The 23,892-nt window shown below is 39.2% G+C and overlaps 1 protein-coding gene across 1 annotated transcript; it reads right to left on the bottom strand.

Annotated features, from left to right (window-relative positions):
- Positions 1 to 3,715: 3,715 nt before the first annotated feature.
- Positions 3,716 to 23,881, bottom strand: LOC111324222 (transient receptor potential cation channel subfamily A member 1 homolog). Its single transcript, XM_022927724.2, has 20 exons — positions 23,587 to 23,881; positions 20,952 to 21,132; positions 19,945 to 20,165; positions 18,188 to 18,352; positions 16,812 to 17,311; positions 15,782 to 15,965; positions 15,075 to 15,182; positions 14,692 to 14,780; positions 14,405 to 14,551; positions 13,031 to 13,142; positions 12,233 to 12,369; positions 11,990 to 12,105; positions 11,225 to 11,502; positions 10,328 to 10,621; positions 9,521 to 9,642; positions 8,995 to 9,205; positions 7,817 to 7,996; positions 7,082 to 7,150; positions 6,152 to 6,319; positions 3,716 to 5,023 (listed from the first exon to the last, which is right to left on the bottom strand). Exons 1-20 carry the CDS (start codon positions 23,734 to 23,736, stop codon positions 4,841 to 4,843), a joined length of 3,615 nt encoding a protein of 1,204 aa, XP_022783459.1. The 5' UTR covers positions 23,737 to 23,881; the 3' UTR covers positions 3,716 to 4,840.
- Between the last annotated feature and the right edge of the window lie 11 nt (positions 23,882 to 23,892).

Here is a 23,892-nt window from a genome sequence, read left to right as displayed (position 1 = left end):
ATCTTCACGTCATCTATCAAGGAAAAGTACATTTACAGTGCAAGTGAAATCAAGTTTCGCAAGTCTTTATCCCCCGGGGTCTTAATTTGGTAATATCAACGAGTGAAATTGTAAATTGGCCACCGTGCGTGAAGAGTTAAAAAGCTGACGTTTCGAGAGTTAGCCCTTCGTCAGAGCATTGACTCTGACGAAGGGCTAACGCTCGAAACGTCAGCTTTTTAACTCTTCTCGCACGGTAGCCAATTTACAATTTCAACTTAGTTGATATTACCAAACTAGTACCTTGTTACCCCCACCGACGCAGCACCACAGTTTCTTTAGAAACTTACCCCCTTTATTCGCAACTCTTACTTCGAGAAGATATGCCACGAGGGTATCCGAAGGTATACAACAAACTCGCCTCCACTGAGAGTCGAATCAATCTTCGTGATATCGACACGTTTTATTCAATTTAACGGTTAAAGTTCCATAATTGAGACGATTCACATAAAGTTTGAGTTCCTTTCGCCATATTTGAAGGAAAAAAGTAACATGCAAATACCGAGTTCCTTTTAAATACACGATCAACTAATTAACATATCCCGAGCTTATGCATGACCTGCGGGAGTTAACACCTACGCCTTCGAGCAGCATTTACATATCGTAACACACTCAATTTCGCAATAAACCGTACTACAACTTAGCTTTCATTTGATGTAAGTTTCATACGAGAGGATACGCATAACGCCTGAGTCAAATTTGACTCTCAGAGGTGGCGAGTTTGTTGTGGTGGCGAACTGACCGTGAACAGCTACGAGAAGTACAGGCGAAAATTGGAAGCTATGAACTGAAGTGGATACAATTCAGAAATTGAAAAAATCCACAGATAAACAGACAAATAAACAATTAAGAAAGTTCTCAAGAGATTAAGGCAAGAGAGTGAGCAAAGAATGCTTGAGGAGTGCGCGCGCGATTTCATTTTATGACGATAATTAATTGATTGTGTCAGGCTGTGTCAACTTCAATCGTTTACTGACATAGTAAACGTATCGTAAACATATATACATATTTTTTTTTTCAAAGATGCTCGAGGAGGGTGATCAATGCTCCGAGGGAGCAAGTGCCTTTCCAAGTCTAATAACACAGGATCGAGAAGAAAATTCAATGTTACGAAGAATTATCGGAGCAAACAAAAGGAAAGTGCGCCGATCGAGGAGTTTCATTCGAGCCCAACAGGAAGCTATAGATGTAGTTCTTGATCCTGGTTTGCCCGAAGTTTTCAAAGTGAAAGAGGAGCCGGAAAACGGATCACAACTAAAATCACTTCATTTTGCCAATATGCAGAGGAGGTGCTCCGAAATATCAAAGCACCGACCTTCACGATCGCTCGCGCACGATTTGTACAGGCCTGATAACCAAGTAGTATGTGTAAAGGAGGTAAAGGATAGAGAATTTCTGGAAAAAGAACAGTTGGAAACTGGCAGTGATGAGGTCAGCATTGAGGTAACTCAGGGGGAAGATAGCCGGCCATTGAAATCTCTTCACTGGAGAGCACTGGACCAAAGGCACAACTGCAGTGGCAATTCTTGTGAAAAATGCAAGCGGGTTCTTGAAGTCAAAAAGGCTGCGCACAGATTTGAAGCAATTAGAGCTGCAAAACAAGTAATCCAAGAAAGCAGGAACGACGAAAAGATCGAAGACGACGACGACGAGTTTGGAGAGAGCTTGCAGAAAATCAAACGGGAAAATCTATTTTGTAGGCATATGGCGCTCGCACCGAACGTGCGAACCGTGGTTCAGAAATCCAAGATTCCAGCAGCGCAGGATGTTAGCTGTGTTCCTACAGGTGGTAATTGCAAGTGGGCGCAACCGGTGCTAAGTGAAATGCCTACGGATGTATATAAGGGGCCTGCTTTCAGAAACAATCCGCGTAGTTCAACTCCTAGACCTGTAGAGGGGGAATCAAGGATGGAAACAGACATGCGCAGTAGCCTAAGCAGTGCCTCCAAACTTAAGTTTATACGCGAGTATATGGATAATGAGCCTGACTTCGAGTCAGAGGAGATAACTTCGGCTGATCTAGCCCCCAGGTCTCAGACAGACATTGTGTTTACTCTTCCTTGTTCGTACGAGCGACGATTTGTTCGACCCAAGCCCCTAAAGCCAAGAATTGTACTTCTTGACACGGCATATGAGGTTATCGATGAAAAGCCGGCATCTAGTTTTGAGAAGGGAGGCGGAATAACATTCCTCCGAAAGTTTATTTCCGGCAAGTCCTCGGTTCGATCACCTAGAAGATCAGAATCCGACTGCTTGAATGTTAGGACTATTCCTAATCAGGATTTGGACGAAAAAAGAGCCTTGTCCTAAACTCTTCGCTTAGTCTTGTTGACTACGAGGAAAATCTCAAGTTTGATGCTGAAAGCTTAACTGAATAAACCTTTTTGCTAAGTGAAACTCTATCTGTATTTTTTTTTTTAATTTATCATAACGTATCTTATCCTTCTTCCCCGTGGAGTATAGAGAAGCTCTAAACTGAATGGACTCCAGAACTCTGAAAGAACTCCAAAGTAAAGCTACGAAAACTTTTAGTACGTATTATGCGTGTATGTATATATGTGAGTATGCCGAGCTTTATTGGGCAAGATAAAAAAAATGAAAATATACAAACATAAAGAATTAAAGCCCAAATGGGATGGGCACGAACGGGACACTCCGACCCATGCGGCACATTACGGCGCCTTAGGCACAAATGACAAATGTTAAAAGTTAAGTATGATGGACGATCCTCGCAGTGGATAGCGCTATTTAGGCAATAGCGAAAATCAGACCTGAAAAAAAATCAGGCCTGTACGGGATTCGAACCACTGACCTCTGCGATACTAGTGCAGCGCTCTACCAATTGAGCTAACAAGCCAACTGAGAGCAGGCCGTTAAGTTGATTCGTAATAAACCCGTACAGGCCTGATTTTTTTCAGGTCTGATTTTCGCTATTGCCTAAATAGCGCTATCCACTGCGAGGATCGTCCATCATACGTATCTAATACCGCAGTTCAAAAATATATGAACTTCATATATTCATTGTATCTCATTTATTACTTTCACGGGTTTATTACGAATCATCTTAACGGCCTGCTCTCAGTTGGCTTGTTAGCTCAATTGGTAGAGCGCTGCACTAGTATCGCAGAGGTCAGTGGTTCGAATCCCGTATAGGCCTGTTTTTTTTTCAGGTCTGATTTTCGCTATTGCCTAAATAGCGCTATCCACTGCGAGGATCGTCCATCATACGTATCTAATACCGCAATTCGAAAAAAAAAAAAAAAAAAAAAAAAATATATGAACTTCATATATTCATTGTATCTCGTTAAAAGTTAAGAGGGTAAGTTTTTAAAGAAACTGTGAGGTTGCGCCGGCAGGGGGTATTACAAAATAAGTTGGTTTTTTCAACTGAGTTGAGTTGAGGTTGCGCCGGCAGGGGGTATTACAAAATAAGTTGGTTTTATCAACTGAGTTGAGTTGAGCTAGCCATCGTAAAGAGTTTCTAAAGCTGATATCAGAGCGAAAGACTGAAAAAAAAAAAAAAAACCAATTACTCCGTTATCTCTTCGAAGGATATATTCTGTTCAAAAGAGCAATCGGTTTATAGCATATGTAGAAGCTACTTTCACTGCCATAACCAAGCGTCTAGTAGATGGAGGCATTTTGAAGAACTAAACAGAAACAATCACAGATAAAACTTCCTTTCATGTTTTATTCTTTGAGACAAGTGCCGCTTCAGGGAGGTACTATAACGTCAGTCCCATCCCTGACCATTTTAATCTTTAAACTTTTTAACGAAAGATTCTTTTCAAGAAGTGGACCTAATTCATTATTAAAGACACAAGTTATCACACATTAAACTCTACTTCAGAGCTAATATATCGTCATGTATGTTGCTGTGTTTGTATCTGAAGTTTCAGTGCTTATTTAAGCATAAATACTACTGTTTGGAAGACGGAGGTTCGTAAATGTTTCTCCCGTGTATCATAAATATTTTGCTTGATTCTATGAATTCTTCAATTTCCCAGTAAGCCTTTCAATAATTTGGGTCTCTGTCATTTCATCAAATAGCTATTTTTTTTAAAATAGCCTATACATAACTAACTAAACTAACCAATCAACGGCTGTTAAAGTACCATATATCGATTGTTTGACATGCTAGACTCCCATTTCATCAAACATCTATTTTTTTCAATAAAATAGCCTACACATATCTAACTAAACTAACCAATCAACGGCTGTAAAAGTACCATGTATCGATTGTTTCCCACGCTAGAGTATTATTCTAGCTTTTATAGTGCAAGGTAGCCATATATCTTGTACCGCTATAGCTATTAATATTTCTCAGAATTGAATGTGAACAGGCCTTCTGATATATGTTGTATCTAAATAGCTATAAATATTTCTTAGAACTGAGAGTAGTCAGGGCTCCTGATGTAAGAGTTCAGGGCTCCTGATGCAAGGGCTGTAAATATTTCTCAGAATTTAATGTGGACAAGGCTCCTGATGTAGCCGATTATCAGTACAACTGTGAAAATTTCAAAAATACTTTTTCAACTAATTCTTCATATACGTGTGCGTCTAGCCCCCTTGAAACTAACATTCGGTTTGTAACGCTCCGCTCAGACTACGTGCAAGATGCGTAACGACGTCAACGCTAATACACGGATAAATACAATCCTAATCCATTTCAAATTTAGTCAGAATACTACTTCAAGTTACAATATTGTCACTTTTCTAATGATCAGCAATTGCAGACGGGTCGCGGGTGAGCCCGCACATTTGCCATTCTAACGACCGGCAGTTTCATCAAGTCACGTGACTAAAACAGCTGATCGTCTTCATCGTCGTCTCCTTCGACAATGGCATCAAGTTTCTTCACGATACCCACCAGCATCTTGTGTATCTCCTCCTGGTTAAACTGCATTGTTTTCAAGCGATTCTTCATTCCTGACACAGTTTCTTGAAGTTCATCCGTTCGGTCAGACAACACTTCAAGGGAAGACTAGAACAAAAAAACAGCAAACGAAAATCAAAAGTCAGAAGTTAAAGTTGAGGGCCAAATTCCTAAGATAGCGAGTACAAGTCTCCTTGCAGAGAGCTAAACTTCTACTCTGAATTCTCCATTCTATTTTTAAGGAAGACGCTCGCCCATACTGATGGCTCTCCTCAGCCTTTGACTGTGATGATCACCCTCCCTCGATGCAGAAACACCAGTCACTCATCAACAACAGTCCTCTTGGTGACTACACTCACTCACACCCTCAAATATGGGAAGAGAGAATGAAGAGAAAACATAAAGCGTTTTTGCGATAGCAGCCAGCACGACAGTTATCATGACAAAAAGCCTAAATACTTCAACTATTACAGTCAATCACCCATTTTTGTGCGTAGACAATTACCATGCAAAATAATTACCAAAAAAGGATGAATTTAGCCGCTCATCGAGGGAGAATCAATGTTGGGGAGTGAATTACCCGAAGAAAAATTTGAATGTCAACTAAATGTCAAAAGTAGAGTAGGATTGCTTTGGTTCTGCTTATCTTCGATCTGTGATTGACCCAGAAAACTAAACAAATCGCGACTTGATCAATGGCGTTTACCTGCGCTTCAGGCAGTGACCCCGTGCTTATTTTGTATTCTCGTAGACTACATAGAATATTTTCCTATGTTCTGATTGGCTGCTGTGATTGCCATGTTATTTACTTCACGATAGTTAATCTTCACGCGACTTAACTTTTTTTCGGGCGACGTGACTCAAGTTCCGGGCGAAATGACTATTGGCGAGATAACTCTCGGGTGACTTGACCAGTCGCCTTAATCAAAGCACGCTCTGTAGGCCTTATTCTACAGTTAATCCCTCTTAAGTTCTTTCAATACTCATGCTATCTTGTCACTCCTAAATCATTCACATGTGTCGTGCACGTTATTTCAAAGCTTCAGTGGAGAGCAAAATTACGCCCCACAGGATGTTTGAGTGAGAACAGCTCGCAGCACATGATTGGTTATTTCAGGATCCTTAGGGAGATCTCCCAAAAAGGAGAAGTAATAACCACAAAAATAGGGACCATAAACAGAATTAGGTATCTCAAATTGATCCTTTCTTGTTGCTAATGGATTAACGTGCACGTACCTTGTTCGGCTTCAACGCTACTTGGACCTCCTGTGCAGAGATGGGCGGACTGTACCAGTACCATTTAAAGCCTTCATACTGGTTTGGTCGAACGACTTGTCTTTCTGGTACAAGCCGTTTCCGAAGTCCTCTGGGCAAAGCTTTCTCTACATCCATAGCTAAATCAACCTTTAGTTACAAAGAAACGAACAGTCTGTCAGCCAAAGAAATTATCTTTATTACATAGTGCATCAAAGCCGAGAGTAAGGTAACACAAAGTTGCGTGGATTGGAAGTGAGATTTGTTTTAAAAGGGCGCTCTATGGGCGGGTTTCCAGCTTCATTCTTCGATCTTGTCCCGTTTTGCATACCTCTGTGAGATACAATTAATCGATTAAACATTCAATCATTCGGTCATCATCGGTCCATCAGTTAGTCAGTCAGTGACTAAGTCAGTCAATCAGTCAGTGAGTCAGTGAGTCAATCAGTCGGTCAGTCAATCAATTAGTGAGTCAGTAAGTCAGTTAGGCAGTCAGTCAATCAGTCAGTAAGTCAGTTAGGCAGTCAGTCAATCAGTCAGTAAGTCAATCTGTCAGTCATTCAGACAGTCAATCAGTTAGTCAGTCAGTCATTCAGTCAGTCAGTCGGTCTTTCAGTCAGCCAGTCAGTCTTTCAATAAGTTAATGAGCCAGTCAATCAGTAAATCGATGATAAGTTGGTTTTTTCCGTCAGTAAGGTCAGACAGTAAGTCAATCAGTCAGTTTTTTGAAGATTAACGTCTATGCAAACACCAAACAGAGAACTACAGGTAATTGAAATCATGGTGGAACATTCCTTAAAATCGACCCAAAATCATCTTCGTGAAAAAGAGAAGAGGAAAGGGTCTGGGTAAAATACTAGGGGAGTCGTGTAGGACGTTGAGTTTCCATAAAGCTATTGGCTAATTCCGTACCAACATGGCTTGTCGCTCGAGTACAGCCAGCTCCTGGACACCTTTGATGTCGTCCACAGCCAAACCAATCTTGAGAGGGAATAAACACAGAGAATTAACAAAACAGACATTTCGTGGCCAAACGCAGGTTTTTAAAATCTTTACCCTGTGGTCAGCAGACCCCTACTCCAAACAAATGAATTTCAAGTATTTCATTTAGGATGGTTTTGTCAGATCTACAGTGCAAAATTGAGCTTTACTAAGGTTAAAAATTGTTTATTGAAGGAAAAACTGAAGGCAACACGGTATCATTTACTTACACATTACGCAGCAAGACAAAATTGCGAAGTTATTGGAACAAACGTCACATTAAACTCAAAGCTGATGAATACCTTCGTTAACGTATAACGCAGATACTCAGGCTTTACAGAAGGCTGATTCAGTCGAAAGAGCATCATACATTGCGTGAATATAATAAGCCCTTTCCAAGTTAAAATGTCCAACGCTGTGAAGGACGCCGAGTAGAGGAAAGCGAGAAACACACACGCACGAGAGAACTTTCTCTTGCTCTCGCGCGCGTAACGCGCGTGTGCAGGCCTGGTAAAATCGAACGTGTGCTGCACGGGCTGTAATGGGTGAAAGTAAAAGAGGTTTTGCACGTTATTTAGTTTCATGTTGACGGAGAAAGGGCATGTTAAGCATACCCAAGCACAGAAACGAGTCAGAGAAAAGGCGATTGAAAACAAGGAAACTCACCAACAAGTTCATCAAGATGAGAGTCATGATAATCAAAAAGACAATAAAAATGAACCACGAAACACCAGGAACGTTCAAGTCAGGCGAGTTAAATAAGTCGTCGAAGTCGAACTCCCCAATCATCATCACTGCTGTCTTCACGATAGCACGGCTAGGCTCCCCAAACGAACGGATGCTTTGCTGTGAGAGGGATAATTTGTGTGAGTAACTGTAATAGTTTATTGATGATGATTATGAAAGATGAACGAAGAGGGTCCTTTTTACGAAGTGGCTTTACTTGTGCGAGGTGGGATCTCGCGAATTCCTTTAGAAACGGGTTTTATTCCAGACATAATCCCTCTTAGTTTAGCCTCTCAAAGACAGATTTGCACGATAAAAATCTAAATATCAGGAAACATGTCTAGTGCATTTTCTTAAATTGTCCATTCCTATAGAATTAAAAGATCGTTGCATTCTCCTTCATTGCAATATTACAACCTTAGGTAATTTTGACGGAACTAGAGTGAAACACTATATATATTCGAGCCTTGCCGCAATTCAGTATAAACGAAATACGAAATAACGAAGGAGAAAGAAAATAAAAGCCTAAATTAGAACTTTAGTAACGTGTGATGTGAGACCTCAGCTATTTACCCAAATTATTCCTGATAAAAAATAAAAACAATAGAGTAAACAGACCGTGGGGAGTAGCCGAGGGCTTCCCGGTTGACTATATAAAGCACAAGAATATTTTTCCTATCTTCACAGTAACTGAAGAAATTCTTGCGAATTCATCATTAACAAAAGTGTCGACCATAAAAATGACATCATTTCCCGCCTCATAAGCGTATATTATGATTTGAAGCACCTAAGGTCCATGGATGAAAGACTGGGTCTCCTGGGTATTGCAGAACTAGCGGCGCAGTTTCACTCAGCGCTGCAAACCGTCCGAAACCGTTCGAAAAAAGTACGTACCGTCCAAAATAGGATTTAACCGTCCGAAATCGAACGGAGCCGTACATCAAAGACAGAACCTTCCGAAAATCGCCTATTGAAAAATTGTTTGAGACATTAATGAGCGTGCTAAAATTTCAACAACTGTTTTGAAAAATTTAAGTTGTCACTGTAAAATAACACACTCCAACGCCTAAGGTATGTATCCGTCTATATTTGGAAGCAGAGAAAGTGATCCAGCTCACCTTAGGATCATGGAACAGCGTGAAAAACGAAAGCGCAAAGGCAACGAGGAACAGCACATAAATCATGAAGAATTTCGTGAACGTGTAGAGAATGCTTGTAAACATCACCACGTAAATACCAAGCTTTGGAAACTTTCTGATGAATAACACCAAAGCCATCCAAGCTAAAAAGATTGATAAGGCTCCGATGGTTTTTTTCGCCGTCGAACAACTGCAAAGTGAATCAAAGAATCTGGCTAGTTTTAAGCTCGTTCAGTCAAGAATTAAGAGGGGAGGGGAAGTGTGTGTAAATGTGGGGGGGGGGGTGAGTATTCAGCATGTGGAGTCAAAAATTGAGGGGGGGGGAGGAGGAAAATGGGGTGACCATTAAACATGTAGACTTCCTAAAACACTTGAGTTACAATTTTACAACGCTAGATCAAAACGTGCTCACGAACAAAATACAACAGGGTTTTAAAGTGTAGACGACATAAAGAAGTGATGCTGTGAACTTCAAAAAACCCCTAGGATTCTCTCTGACACGTACCTATTGACCACTTCCACTTCAAACTCATCGGCCACGTAAACAATGGCGAGTACATACACACCCCACTCCACAAGATTCTCCCATGAGAAATATTGTCTGCGCTGATACACTAGTTGGAACAACTGCAATAGCCACGAATATCGAATTAAAAGAGAGAGCAATACAAGAAAAACTAAAACAACAACAACAACAAAACAAAAGATTCACATGGCTGGCCCATTTTCGATAGTTGAGAGACAAGTCATAATCTATCTCTTGAAAGGGGGGGACGCGGAGGATTTTGGGGCCTCGCATGGTTTTCAGGGGGAGTCAGTCTTCGCCAACAGAGTATAAAGGGAGGACTGTTAAAAATTGACTGTCATTAACTGCTAAAGAGGAGCATCATAAGAATACTACAGAAGCTTATGGGGGGATCAGCTAAATATCATCATGACAAAACTAACCCCCTCGCCCCCCGTCCGGCTATAAATAATGATTGGTCATTTACTTAAAAGTTACGTTTGTCTACAAATTTTAGAAGACTCACTTCACTTCATAAGTCGTTGTGCTTTGAGACTAAATAAAAAAAATCCTAGCTTTCTTAACTTCCATGCACGGAATATGCCACTTATCAAAAACAAAAGGAATTTTAGCTGGACAATTGGACACACATTGACGCAAGAAGGATCTCAAAATTACAACTAGAGGCGAACGGGAGAGGAGGAAAAAATCTCAAATTTCTATTCTATTCATCAAATTACTTACTTTAAAATACATTTGTCAAACCCTACCAATAATGCTTAGAACAATCAGTAACAAGTATCCTACCTCGGAAAGAATATGTGCTGATGCTAGCGCCAGTATCACAATACGCCCGACGCTTATCCACAAGATGTAGGCAACAGAGCTCTCGTCCGCAGTTCCTTTGTCAACCACTGTTTCATTGAGACAAACTGGGCCATGCTCAGTCGAGTAAACAGTATAACCAGTCAAGAACAACAAGAACAAGCAATAGAGGGCCAGCTTGAAGTAATAAATGTACCTGCCAAATATCTTCCATTTGTAATCCAACAGAAACGTGACAAGAGGATGGCCTAGCAACTGTTCACGCTTATTCTTCACCTGAAATTAACAATTTAACGTCATCAAATTGATCAAAAGGAAAATAAACAAAAACGAAAAAAACCGTTCTCTTTCCTCCTTCCTCCCCATCCCTCCTTCCTTCTTTCTCAATCTCCCTGCATCTCTTATATTTGCTCGTTTTCTTCCTTTCTCCCTCCATCTATCCATCCATTCATCAATCCCGTCCACTAATGTATCTTTCCTTTCTTCCCTCCATTCCTTAAGGGATGAGGAATGATTGCATCTTTGCATCAATCCTTCCTCCCTTTAAACCCCACCATTTCTTTTTCACTGTTCCATGCACTCAACAAAAAAGCTAAATCTTAAGCTCAACGAGTCATTATAAATATTGCCGCTAGGGGGACAAATATTCTTTCTCGTTGGCCACTCTTCCTCCCCCTCCTGGATGAATCCCAGTCCCTTCCTCTCCAACTCACTCCTTTCTTGCTATCCTTCCTCTATCCCTATTATTGAACCTCCCTTTCTGCCAAATGCTCGCTGCTCACCAACCACGTCGATGTCTTACATCCAGCAAGCTTTAATCACAATTACTAAAGGAAGGCCAATAATTTATTTCAAACAACACAGCAAGACGCATTTTACCATGATCATTAGAGGATGACTCTCCTTCTTCTCCAACTGAGTCACAGCCTCAGCCACTCCAGCTGACCCTTGAATCTTCCTAAACTCTTCATCCCCTGTGACGTCTTCCATTGAGAAGCTCGCTAAACTGGACGTCTCCGAACCTGCATCGCCTCCATCTGACCAGTCAACGTAAATATCTTCCAAGAACTCATAGTAAAATGTTACCTCATACTTTTTGTCTTCGACATGGTGGCCACTTTCTTTGACACAACGGTTGAAGACTGCTTCTGCCACAGCTGAGAGTAGAAAGGTAAATTTCAGAAGAACTTTTTCTAGGTTTCATCACTTTTTTAACTCACAATAAAAGACAAATCAACAAATTGCAAAGAAATTTGGGGCTTATGGTCAGAGACTAACTGCAAGTCTAGAATTACCAAATCACATATGTCATGATTAACCTAACACTGCAATTAAGTCGCACATCCCATCCGCTTCATGACCTAAGAGCCCCTCCGGGTGTTCAGAGAGGTTTGAAAATCCCAAACCGAACCGAACTCAAAGAATGAGAATTCAAGACTTTTGAAAGTCCCTTGATTCGTTAATTGTTTACGCCCTGCTTAGAGATGTTGGATAAAAGTTAGTAACTGAACAACTGCACACCTACCCGTCCCCTAAACCAAAAACAGTCAACTGATAACAAGTTAGGGTTAATGTTGGGTCAGGAAAGGTAGGTGCGCAGTCGCTCAAGTGCTGAGATTAATACAAATTTAAGAGTCAACATACAAGGAAGTTTGATGATCAGTTTTCTCAATGGAGTCGTGACGCGATTCTGTTCCCATGATTTGTTCTTCAAAACAGAGATCCAGTTTTCATCGTTGACAATGGCCATGGCTGTTTCCCTGTAGAACACACGGAAACAAGTACAATTGCATTACCAAAAATAAAGAAGCACAGCATTCCCAACATTAGCCATGAATTCCGCATGCACTTAGATTTTTAGTTTTTGAAGGAAACATCGATTCTCACTTGCGGCTGTGATCTGCTGCTAAGTCAAGGCAGTTTCTTCCACTGTAGTCAGTTAGTGTAATGTCAGCACCTTTGGACAACAGGAGTGTCACCATATCGGCATGGCCCTCTTTTGCTGCTAAATGTAAAGGTGTGGTCTGTACAAGAAAGAAGAGTCACATAATGAGTAAACTTATACAAGGCTGTGCTCTGAGAAAAATTGAAGGGAGCCCAGTGCTCTGAAACTGTGAAATCCAGGGTGCCCAGCATATGCTTTTCATGAAAAAAAAAAAACCTAAGATTCCTGAGTCACTTAAGAGCAAAAGTAAGGTGCCTGGGGCCACGGCTGCTGCTTGATCACAGCCCTGTTTTAACACGGTAAAGAGAGATTCTTAGGTGGTCATTTCTTACTCAAGGAGTGCTGAAAGTCTAAGTCTCGTTACAATAAGGTCTCTGTTTTCTGTAAGAAAACCATAATTATTTTGATTGGTTCAACCGTTTACAGCCTAAAATCAGAAAGAGCATTCTCTATACTGCTCTCCAAACAGTTTTCTTCACTTTTCTCCTCCAGTCACTTTCCTGTTTACATTTCCTAAGCTGCTGACAAGGAGAGTTTGTTCAACAATCAAGACTTATACTTAATCTGTGTAATACATCAACAATCTGTTGAATTAGAAACTAAACTTCCCTCAAGTTTTACCAACAGAATTATAATGTTTATAAAGAATGTTTTTATATTTATAACATTCTCTTTCACCTTAGTCTTATCAATAGGATCGACAAGTGAGTCAAAGTCCAACAGGATGTTTGCTACTTTACCTTAGTCTTATCAATAGGATCGACAGGTGAGTCAAAGTCCAACAGGATGTTTGCTACTTTTAAGTGACCCTTAGCTGCTGCACAGTCCAGGGGCGTCCATAATGTGGAGTTCCTGTAGCATAAAAATCTTGTTATGCGACCATGTTCAGTAAATAAAAGGCGCAGTTTGGCAGGGAAACGGAGAGGGGATAGAGGGGGTGGGGTGGGTGAAGGCAAGGACAGAATAAAAAGCGAAAGGCTCTTTGGTCCCCTTGCTTTAAGATGCAAATCAAAGGTTTCAGCCTCACTTTTAGTATTCCGGATTAATTTCTCGCATTTTAAGCTGTTAAGATACCAATAAAGTCTTTCCGAAAAAAAATGATGTTTTAAAATTGTTGTCGTTCCGGTCTGAGGCAAGTTTATCGGAAAGAAAACCGCGGGAACAACTCTTATTGAGTTGTCACTCTTAATGAGTACTTCAACGCTCTGACCATAATTAGCTAGCGTGGAACAACTCTTACTGAGTTGTCAGTCTTAATGAGTACTTCAACTCTCTGATCACAATTAGCGAGTACAAAAACATGTTTTAGTCGAGGTGAACTTTACCAAAAAAGTGTTCCCTTAGTCCAATAAGCTTGGGGATCAAAACTGCTCATACCACGCCCATAATGACCATATAAGTCAATCTGGATGGGTCAAAAATTGGAGAGAAGCTAATGACAACTGAAAGTACAACCTGTAGATCGGCTTCACACGAAGTTTATAATAAATGATATCGACTTGATGCACAAGGGGAGAACAGGAGTACCCTAACTTAGTAAGTTATAGCCTTACACCAAATTTTTGAGTGGACTAACTACTTGCTTTTCAAATCCCTCCCCTCCCCCGCAAACTTGGATTTATGCCCAAGTAACGTGGTCATGAATTTTCACTGTTACGTTCCCCCACACAGTCTACGATGGTCCATTGTACCGAAATAAAGATGAGGTCCTCCTTGTTTGTAGTTAAAAAAAAAAAAAGAAAGCCCACACTTTTACCACGAAAAAACCACTGACTTCCCACCCTCTTCTACATAAATAACGATTTGTCCCTTAATTACTGTAAATTCCCTCAGCCAAGGAGAAGCTATGAAAAATGCAGTTTGAGTCGTTTGGTAGCCGGACAGCTGGTCGATTCATACCCGTCCCAGCAGTCATTCATTGGAAAGACCTGACGCGCGAGTGAATAAACAGATGTCGATTGTAGCGTGTCACGAGCTAATAGAGGCAAGCAAGCATGCTACAAGTAAAATTCTAGTGTGCCATTCTCAACAAAAACAAATGAATACTTGCTAAGCGTAAGCGACCTTGGGTATGAAACCACTGGTAACCTCTGAACTCAAGGTATTCCACCCACCTTGCATCCACTTCAGCTCCTTTTTCTAACAGAACCCTGCAGCACTTTATGTGACCTTCTATAGCCGCCAAGTGAAGGGGTGTGTTTGAGGCTTCATCCTCATCATTTATAATGGTAAGATCCCTCTTAACAAGCTCGAGAACAGTCCTGGGAGAGGAAAGATCATTATAATTTCAATTTACACGCGTAATAAAATAAAGTTATTCCAAAGAAATATAATCTTACTAAAAATCACAAATCGAACAAATTTTATGTGTCAATTGGTAGGTAAATTACTGCGTGTATACCTTATTTTTCCATGTTTTGCAGCCAGATGTAGAGGAGTGTTTTCATCTTCATTCCTTGCATTTATCTTTGCTTTATTATCCAACAATGCCTATTAAATGTTGTGAAAGGTCATCATTAAAAAAAACTTAAAGAACATAAACATTAACGTTGCAATTAAATACCTGTATCCCTGCTTGATGACTTAACTATGGATATATTGTACTCTAACCTACACATGTGCGGTCTGGAATAAATAAAGCTGAATTGCTATAAACTTCACAGGGTAGGTAAGAGGGGTTTTACAACTACTTCCTAGAATACGATGAGACGATGATAAACTACTCGATTCAAAATAAAAGCAAATAGCAGTTAGTGTTTTGCTACTCACTAATATTAACCTCACCTGAACAACAGAGGCATAGCCATTCTGAGCAGCAACATGGAGTGGAGTGTTTTCATAACGATCACTCTCATTGATCAAAGATTTGGCCTTTTCGTTCTCAAGGATCGCCTGTCAAAAGTTTGTGAAATCATTCATAGTTATTGTATACACCTTTGAGTTCAAACAAAGTAACAATCAACTGCAGAATTCTGAAGGCTAGCGTAGTTTCTTTTTAAAACGGTAAACAAAAAATGTTAAGTGAAGGAGAAACGAGAATGAGGAAAAATTAATCATCTTGTGACAAATGAAAAGTTCAAGGCTATAGACCATAGGGTAAAAGTTACGGAATCCGATCTCAACAACGCGTCGGCCAACGCTTCCTTACCTTACCAAACCTTTCTTACTTACTCCAACGCTTTGGCCGACGTGTTGGTGGGATTGGTTTCTTTACTTTTACCTTAATGCTAACAGTTCGGTAACATCATGCCTGATAATATTCGATGGTCAGTAACGGTACATCTAAAGCAGCTGTTTGAATATAATGGTTTTGCATGCAGTTCACCTACATGTCCTGATCTTTACTGGCATTTTGTCATGATAAACACTCCAATCCCCAAATAATCCAAGTGTTGCATGATTCTCTGAGTTAAACAGCAAAATAATTACAAAGAAATAGAAGTTAACATAAGCTATATATACGCACTTGCGATAAAATGCATGGAACATACCTTTAGGGTGTCAACTCTGTTTTCTTCGGCTGCCAAAAATATTGCAGTTTTATCATGAATGTTCTTTACTTGTAAGTCTGCACCTCTGTTTAAGAGTTTTGACACAACATCTGCATGTCCTTCTGAGGCAGCAGCTAGAAGGGGGGTGTAGTTATCCTTGTCAAGGCAATCAATATCAGCTCCTCTGTACCAAGAGAAATATTTAAATTGTTCACATTAAAGTTGGGTTTCTAAATACTTTCATAGTTCAGATAAAGTTCAAAATAATTTCAACCGAGTGCAATTAGAAAATAATCAAAGCTATCAAATGTCCAGCAGTCACGGTTCTCTGATTGCACATGCATTCAGCCTCTATTGCAATTCAGATAATAAGCATCGGATATCCTGAGTTCCCACCAAAACGAAGGGTAATAATAATAATAATAATAATATACGTTAATTGAAGCTCCCCTTTAGGGGCTTTTCAGCCACAATGTAGACTAACTAAGAGCTTAAAAATCCCCACTGGCAGGAGGCAGACCAGTGGGCTATTTACAGAGCGCAGCCGAGGAGTTGAACTAGGGGCAACCGAGAACAAATCCAGTGAGTGGCAGGGTGGAGGACTTGAACCCGGGACACCGGATTACAAGTCCAGCACCCTAACCACTCGGCCACGCCGCCTCCTACAAGGGTGTGTATCAAACTGGAGGAATCGTGGCTTCTATACATTGTGCCATTAATGACAGTGGCCCTTCAATGCAGTTATAAGCCAACCAGAACTCTAAAACGTCCTAAAATGACCCAGTTATAATTACTGTTTTGATAAACTAGTCTAGGGGATTGTTATCAAGAAAAATTATGTATGTTTGGATATGAAATTTCCTTTGCCGGGTTTCAAACTTTCAGGCTACTTAAACTTTCTTTTCTAATTGTCACGGGTAATGGTAGTAGAATTATGTGAAACACAGCAAAATCAAAATTACCTATAATTTGGTGTGGAAATTTGAAATACAACACGTACAGTTCATTTATTAACCTTTCTTAATCTTACTTTTCAAGGAGAAAATCCACCATAAAAATCTTATTAAAGGCAGCAGCTCTGTGTAATGGCGTCTCATGGTTTGCATTCCTTGCTTCAATCTTGGCCCTGTGATCAACCAATAATTTTGCAATGTCGACATATCCATTGATAGCAGCAATGTGCAGTGGCTGTGCAAGGTTACCTCGTCTTGCTTTAACCTTTGCTCCTTTCTTCAAACATATTTCAACAATGTCAATGTATCCACCTTCCACTGCCGAATGAAGCGCTGTTTCACCTTCCTTGTTTCTGTCCTCCAACATCTCAAGCACATCTCCCTTTCTCTCTGCATGCTCAAATAGAAGTTTAACAGCCTCTGCATTTCCTTCTGTGCAGGCAAAGTGAATTGGTGTCATCCGTTCATTGTCCTTTGCCCTTGGATCAGATCCAGCTTCCAGTAGCACCTTGACAATTTCTACATTATCCTCAGTAGCAGCACAATGAAGAGGTGTGGATCCACTTGCATCTATTGCCTGGCAGTACGAAAAACATATACCGGTACACACAGTTATCAATTATGAGTTACTGATATAGCCATAAGTAGCTTGAACTGTCAAAACTAATCAATTCCAACACCTTAAAGACAATCAACAAATATATATGAAATACATATATATGAACTGCGGTTATGAAACGTATATGTGCACGATCCTTCGCAGTAAAGCACTATTTAAGCAATAGTGAAAATCAGACCTGAAAAAAAAATTCAGGCCTGTACGGGATTCGAACCACTGACCTCTGCGATACTAGTGCAGCGCTCTACCAATTGAGCTAACAAGCCAACTGGGAGCAGGCCATCAAATTAATTCGACATAAACCCGTAGATGATAAATCAAACAACAAATATATATGAAATACATATATATGAACAGCGGTTATGAAACGTATATGTGCACGATCCTTCCCAGTAAAGCACTATTTAAGCAATAGTGAAAATCAGACCTGAAAAAAATTCAGGCCTGTACGGGATTCAAACCACTGACCTCTGCGATACTAGTGCAGCGCTCTACCAATTGAGCTAACAAGCCAACTGGGAGTAGGCCATCAAATTAATTCGACACAAACCCGTAGATGATAAATCAAACAACAAATATATATGAAATACATATATATGAACAGTGGTTATGAAACGTATATGTGCACGATCCTTTGCAGTAAAGCACTATTTAAGCAATAGTGAAAATCAGACCTGAAAAAAATTAAATAGTGCTTTACTGCGAAGGATCGTGCACATATACCTTAAAGACAATGTAATCTTCTTCCACATTTTCTTGGGTATCCTAATAGCTTGTCTATTAAGTTACCAAATACAAAAAATCATCTACATGAAAATTTCCAGACAAACTTACATCAACATTAATCCCATCACACGTCAACAGTTCTTTTACAGCAGTTGCATTGCTTTTAGATGCTGCATAATGAAGAGGGGTACTTCCATAAGAATCTTTAACATTGACATCTCCGTCACATTCATTCACAAAAAAATGTATTAGAGATTCATCCTCTGAAGGAACCTGTAAGAAAAGCAAACATGTCAGTGTCAGATTTCCGAGTTACAATTACCAGGGTCAGTTTACAATTATAATTATAATAACTGATGAATATGATAGTATTTATTATTAAAACTGGATCATTGGATAATGCAATTCAAGACTTTTCATTGGCTTAGCCATTATGGTATATGAGCCAATATACCATAAACTACGATATGGTAAGCGTACGCATAAGCTTAAAATTGAGAGGGAGCTAAAAATGTAATTAAATTTAATAATTTAATGTAGTGTTTTTGATAAAACAATTATTCCACTCGCGTTTGTTGGATATGAGATGATTATAGCCAACGAGGCGCGTAGCGCCTCGTTGGCTATCTATCATCTCATATCCAACGCGCGCTCGTGGAATAATTGTTAATTACAACATAACCAAAGTAAAGCACGTGCATGCTCTGATTGGTCAATTCAGCCTCCACCATTTACCCATGGGAGTATGCTGTTGACATGAGCAAATGCATGCACTTATTGTTTCTGGTCATTTTCTGGTTATATAAGACAAAGATTGCATGTGCACATGTAAGATTTGTTAAATAAAAGAAAACTCTTTTGCGACAATGTATCAATGTTGTGTTATGAAACAAATGGTAATGCCACAGTGTACACTATTGAGTTATGGATGCACTTGGAAGGTCTGCTAAGCACTCAAGAAGCTAGAGTAGCGGGCTAGGTAAAGATCAAGTCTGTACCAGTCCTGCAACTGAGACAATGTGGATGGTTGCACATTTTCATAACTTATGTCAATGCTTCATTCCAACTTGCTGGACAGTCTCATTTTTTTAAAGAGATATCACAAAAAATTCAAATTAGGGACTATTTAACAATTATTCCATGAGTGCGCGTTGGATACGAGATGAAGGATAGCCGAGGCGTGTAGCGCCAAGTTGGCTATAATCATCTCATATCCAACAAGTGCAAGTGGAATAATTGTTTTATTAAAAACGCCCCCAAGAAATAATTATTTTATAAGAAGAAACCAGATTTTTTAGCTCCCTTTTGATTTTAAGCTGACGCATACACTTACCATATTTGTAGATTATGGTATATTGGCTCATATACCATAATGGCTAAGCCAATAAAAAGTCTTGAATTGCATTATCCAATGATCCAGTTTTTAATAATAACTATTACATCTCTGTTTCATTCTGTTTAAAGCATGAAGTTTAAGTTATAGCAAAATTATATAAGACAAAGATTACATGTGCATATGCATGTGTATATGTTGCAGTCAAACATGAACGCCAAGTTAAAATGATCTCAAAATGGAGTTTGGTTTGAAATTGATTAGTGTGAAGGTTCTGTTAAGTAAAAACCTAGAACACTTGGAAGTTGAAATTAAACTACAATGAGTGGCAAAAGTACATGTAATTGGCATGCCCCCCCGGCCATCCTCTGCATGGGTTGTAAACAATTTTGCACTAAATATTAGACAGTAGAGAGTAGCCATTCCCCAAAACACTTTGACAATAAAGAAACAGAATAAAAAACACAGGGCAAATTGTTATCTCTGAGGACAAATATCGAGTCTCTGTTTTTCAGACATATGCATTTCAGACCTGAAACATAGTTTGATTCACTTCTCCAGGAAGACTGTTGGAACTGATGGCATGTGTCAGAGGTGTGGCTACAACACCTATATTATTTACTTCTACCCCATCAGTAACTGTTCCATTTTCATCACCAGCAATAACTTGTGACAGTTGTCTACTGGCAGATGCTCGGAATCTTGCAGCATAATGTAAGGGAGACGCTCCATCCTCTCCAGGGATGTCAATATCTGTCAGAAAGACAACAGTAGTATGAGAACCCACATGCAGGGTTCATACACTTTTGACCTGTTAAAATTCCATGACTTTCTATGACTTTTTCCATGACCTTTTGAAAGATTCCATGACCTAAGGTAAGCAATAATTAATGGTATTGTTCTAATGAAATTAAATCTGATTTTTGGACTAGTCAGTTAACTAATTTCAACTTTGGGTCTTATTGCCTTTCGCTCATAGAGAGTATATTGATTTTCCACGACTTTCCATGACCCACACCTAAATTTCATGACTTTCCAGGCCTGGAAAATGAAATTTTGAAATTCCATGACTTTCCAGGTTTTCCATGACCTGTACAAACCCTGACATGTAAAGGGGCAATTAGATTTAGCTTAAAGGAGGTCCTGAGGTGCTCAAGATCCCACTCTTTTTATGATTCTTGCTTATGTCATTAACATATAAACCTTAATTACTTCAGGTCTGTAAAAACACAATCACAACATGTGCTTTCCAATGGCATTATAGTGTGGAAAATGCAAGAAAACCTCAAAACCCTAAACTGATGACTGTTACTGTTTGTGATTAAGTTTTCTCACAACTGATTATCTTTTATCATCCTTGGAAAACAATAACATTCCATCAAAGTTCTCGGTGTTTGCTGTTCTCTAAGTTTCAGGGTAATTTTCAGTTTGCAATCAGTTCAAGCTGCTTGTATATATTCCTTTGTAGATTAGTTTCCAGAATTTAGACTTTCATGGGTGCTCTTACAATAAAAAATCAACTTAATTCATAAGAATTACCTGCTCCGAAGTCTACCAATGCTTTGACAACCTCCACCTGTCCATATCGTACAGCATAGTGCAGAGGTGTGGTATTGTCCTCATCTCGTTTGTTTATTAGTTTTTGACATTTAGCTTGGTTTTTTGAAGTAAGTTTTGTAAGTCTTTGCTTAATAATGTCAATTTTACCATCTCTTGCAGCCTGAAAATCAATCCAACACACAATAATAATCAAAACTGAAAAGACAATAATAATAAAAGCTGAAAATTAATCCTACACACAATAATAATCAAAACTAACTGTTGTGAGCAAATGTGAATGTTTCAGAAGCCACTAGTCCCAGTCTCCTGTTCTAGCACTTTGTTTTCGACTTGCAGGCAAGGCATTTCATGTAAAAGCTTGTTTTATTTCATATCAAAATGATAAATGCAAGACAAGGTGGTCTTGAAAAACTTTGCAGACAGGGCTTGACACTAATGGTAGCCCACTAACCACAGACTAGTAGAAATTCAGTTTTGGCTAGTGGTTTTCAATTTCCACTGGCCAGTTTGGCAAGTAAACAGACTGAAATTGTCTAAAGGCATCTGAGATGTCACTATGCCACTTGGCTAGTAAGTTGAAAAGTTAGTGTCCAGCCCTGGTGGAACTTCAACAAGCAGATGTATACACCACAACATTATGTAGCAACAAACATAATTATTGGGTGAGAGATGATCAATGAATTAAAGTTGTGTAAGCAGAGAAATACTCAAAAACAAAATTTTAAATTATTCTGCCATGTGTATATTTGCAGTCCAGTCTTAAATCCCCTCAAAAAAGGAATGAATAACACTGTGCATGGTTCATACGGCTTCATTCAAACTCCTTGCCTTTTTTTACTTACAGCATGCAGCTATAATAACTTAAGTCATTTACAATTTTCAAATAGTTCAGCCTTGATTGATGAGACCATGGCATTTAGTACCAATTAAGTAACTCAGGCTATTTTGGGTGCTTGCACTGCGAGGGCTGGTGTGTGAAGTTAAGGCAGAGATCCAAATTTTGCTCCTTGTAAGTGTTCATGTTTTGTACCAGCATTTTCACTGGTCGTTTTTTGTAATTCAGCAGCAGTTTGTGGACAAATTTCTCTTTAGCAAAATCATTCAGTTTATCGCCAAAGTGAGATATATATATAAAAAAAAACCCCTATATTTCAAGGATTTTTCAAAACCAGTGCTAAAATTCAAGACATTTTCACGATTATAACAACCATGACACATTATTAGCAGAAAACTGGGTTGAGTGACTAGTATGATCTAATTTATCCCACCTTATAGTATCACTGCTGAGTCAAACATTACGGTCTTGAGGATAAAGAAAATTGAATTGCCAACTTAAGAAGATCTTGATTTTAAAAAAAAACAATTTCTTATTGTAATTACTATTGGAAGTGTATAGAGAACAATAAGAGGAATAACAATATTATTGTTTGGGTGTTGGGGGGTTGAGCATCATATACTGGTTTGAACCCCTTCCCTTGCCCCCCCCCCCCACCCCACCCCTAACAACAGGTAGGCAAGCTTCTCCTGATTATTACTTGATCTCTCCTGTGCATTAAGGTGGTTACAAAAAAAAATACCACTCATATACTGTTACATAATATGATCAATTTTTTACTATTAAAACAACTTTCCTTCCAGATCAAGATGATGTTTTCTAATTACCATAGTTCAGACAAATAAAATAACAACATAAATAGCACAAAAAGTCACAACCGGTAATGCAACAATTCTAGAAAATACTTCCATTGAAAATTGTTTTTGTCTTCCATAAAGAGTACCAAATAATCAGTTATCTTTGGGAAATAGTAGAAATGCTATTTTATTAAGGCAAAATTTGTGTTGCTTTGACAACCGAGTTGTCAGTAACAAATGGTCTTAAGTTAATAAAATAATATCACAAGTTGGCTTTGAACAAAAAACTCCCCTTTGAATGGATAGCATTATTATTATTTTTAATTTCATTGTATCATCAGTATAAATGAACGAAACTAAAATAAATTTTGGTGGGAAAATTGAAAGGAAAATTTGTTAAGAGGTTTTACGCACGCTGAACGAAACATGACACTCGACGGCTTGGAATGTTAAAACGTTTCCGGGAATATTTGTATTGTGACAATTATCATATGTTCACGTTCTTTCTTCGACAAAGAATAATTAATAATAACGTGGACCGCTTTCAGCTCACCTGCTTTTCCTTCAGCATGAGATTACACTTCGACAAAAGACTTAAGAAACTTTGGTGAAAGAGTTGAAATTTGATCACTTGTCAAGTTTGTGTGAAGTTTAATCCATTGCTTGCAAATAGAGTACAATATTTTAAATCATTAATTCTTCGACTATCACAAAAACAGTTAAACAAAATGTACTGATGCGACTTATTGTTGTGAGGAACATTCTAGCCCGACAATGATCAGCGCTAAGTACGAAGTGCGTATTTCTATTATTCCGCTCAAGAGAGCTTTAACATTTATTCTACAGATTTAAACAATCACGCAATTTAATACCAACAAACTTGGGAGCGCGCAATTTACGGGTTTGGAACACAGCTTTTTAACATGATTGCATGGGTTTAAATAAGCTGAAAGAGAGTAAACTTTCAAATACATATTTTTACCTGATGAAGCGTAATGTGCGAGAAATCTTCGATATCTGGGAGCTGTATTTCGGTTGCAGGTTGAACCGGCTGTGGGTTCACTTGAGTCATTTCTACCGGAGAGGTTCGACTGTACACACCATCTCGATCTCCAACGAAAGTGTACGACATGTTTTCAAGGAGCCGAGGACACAACGATAACTACTACCTACAGCGAGAGCAAGGAGTGCAAGATACGTAAATAGAATGATGTTAGCAAGGGCGGCCTGGAATTTCCGTCGTAACGCAATACAAATCTTCTGTGAACTATGCAAATACTCACTGCTT

The sequence above is a fragment of the Stylophora pistillata genome, chromosome 8 (assembly GCF_964205215.1).
Source record: "Stylophora pistillata chromosome 8, jaStyPist1.2, whole genome shotgun sequence".
Taxonomy (NCBI): Eukaryota; Metazoa; Cnidaria; class Anthozoa; order Scleractinia; family Pocilloporidae; genus Stylophora; species Stylophora pistillata.
This window is presented reverse-complemented; position numbering and strand designations above follow the sequence as displayed.

What these genes read in the sequence shown, in the direction of transcription:
- LOC111324222 (XM_022927724.2), bottom strand. Translation starts at nt 23,736, where the DNA reads ATGTCGTACACTTTCGTTGGAGATCGAGATGGTGTGTACAGTCGAACC. An exon ending in ACAGAGTTGACACCCTAAAG is followed by an intron (nt 15,183 to 15,781) that starts GTATGTTCCATG and finishes AACTTTTGACAG; the next exon opens with GCGATCCTTGAGAACGAAAA. An exon ending in GCAAAACATGGAAAAATAAG is followed by an intron (nt 14,552 to 14,691) that starts GTATACACGCAG and finishes TTCCTCTCCCAG; the next exon opens with GACTGTTCTCGAGCTTGTTA.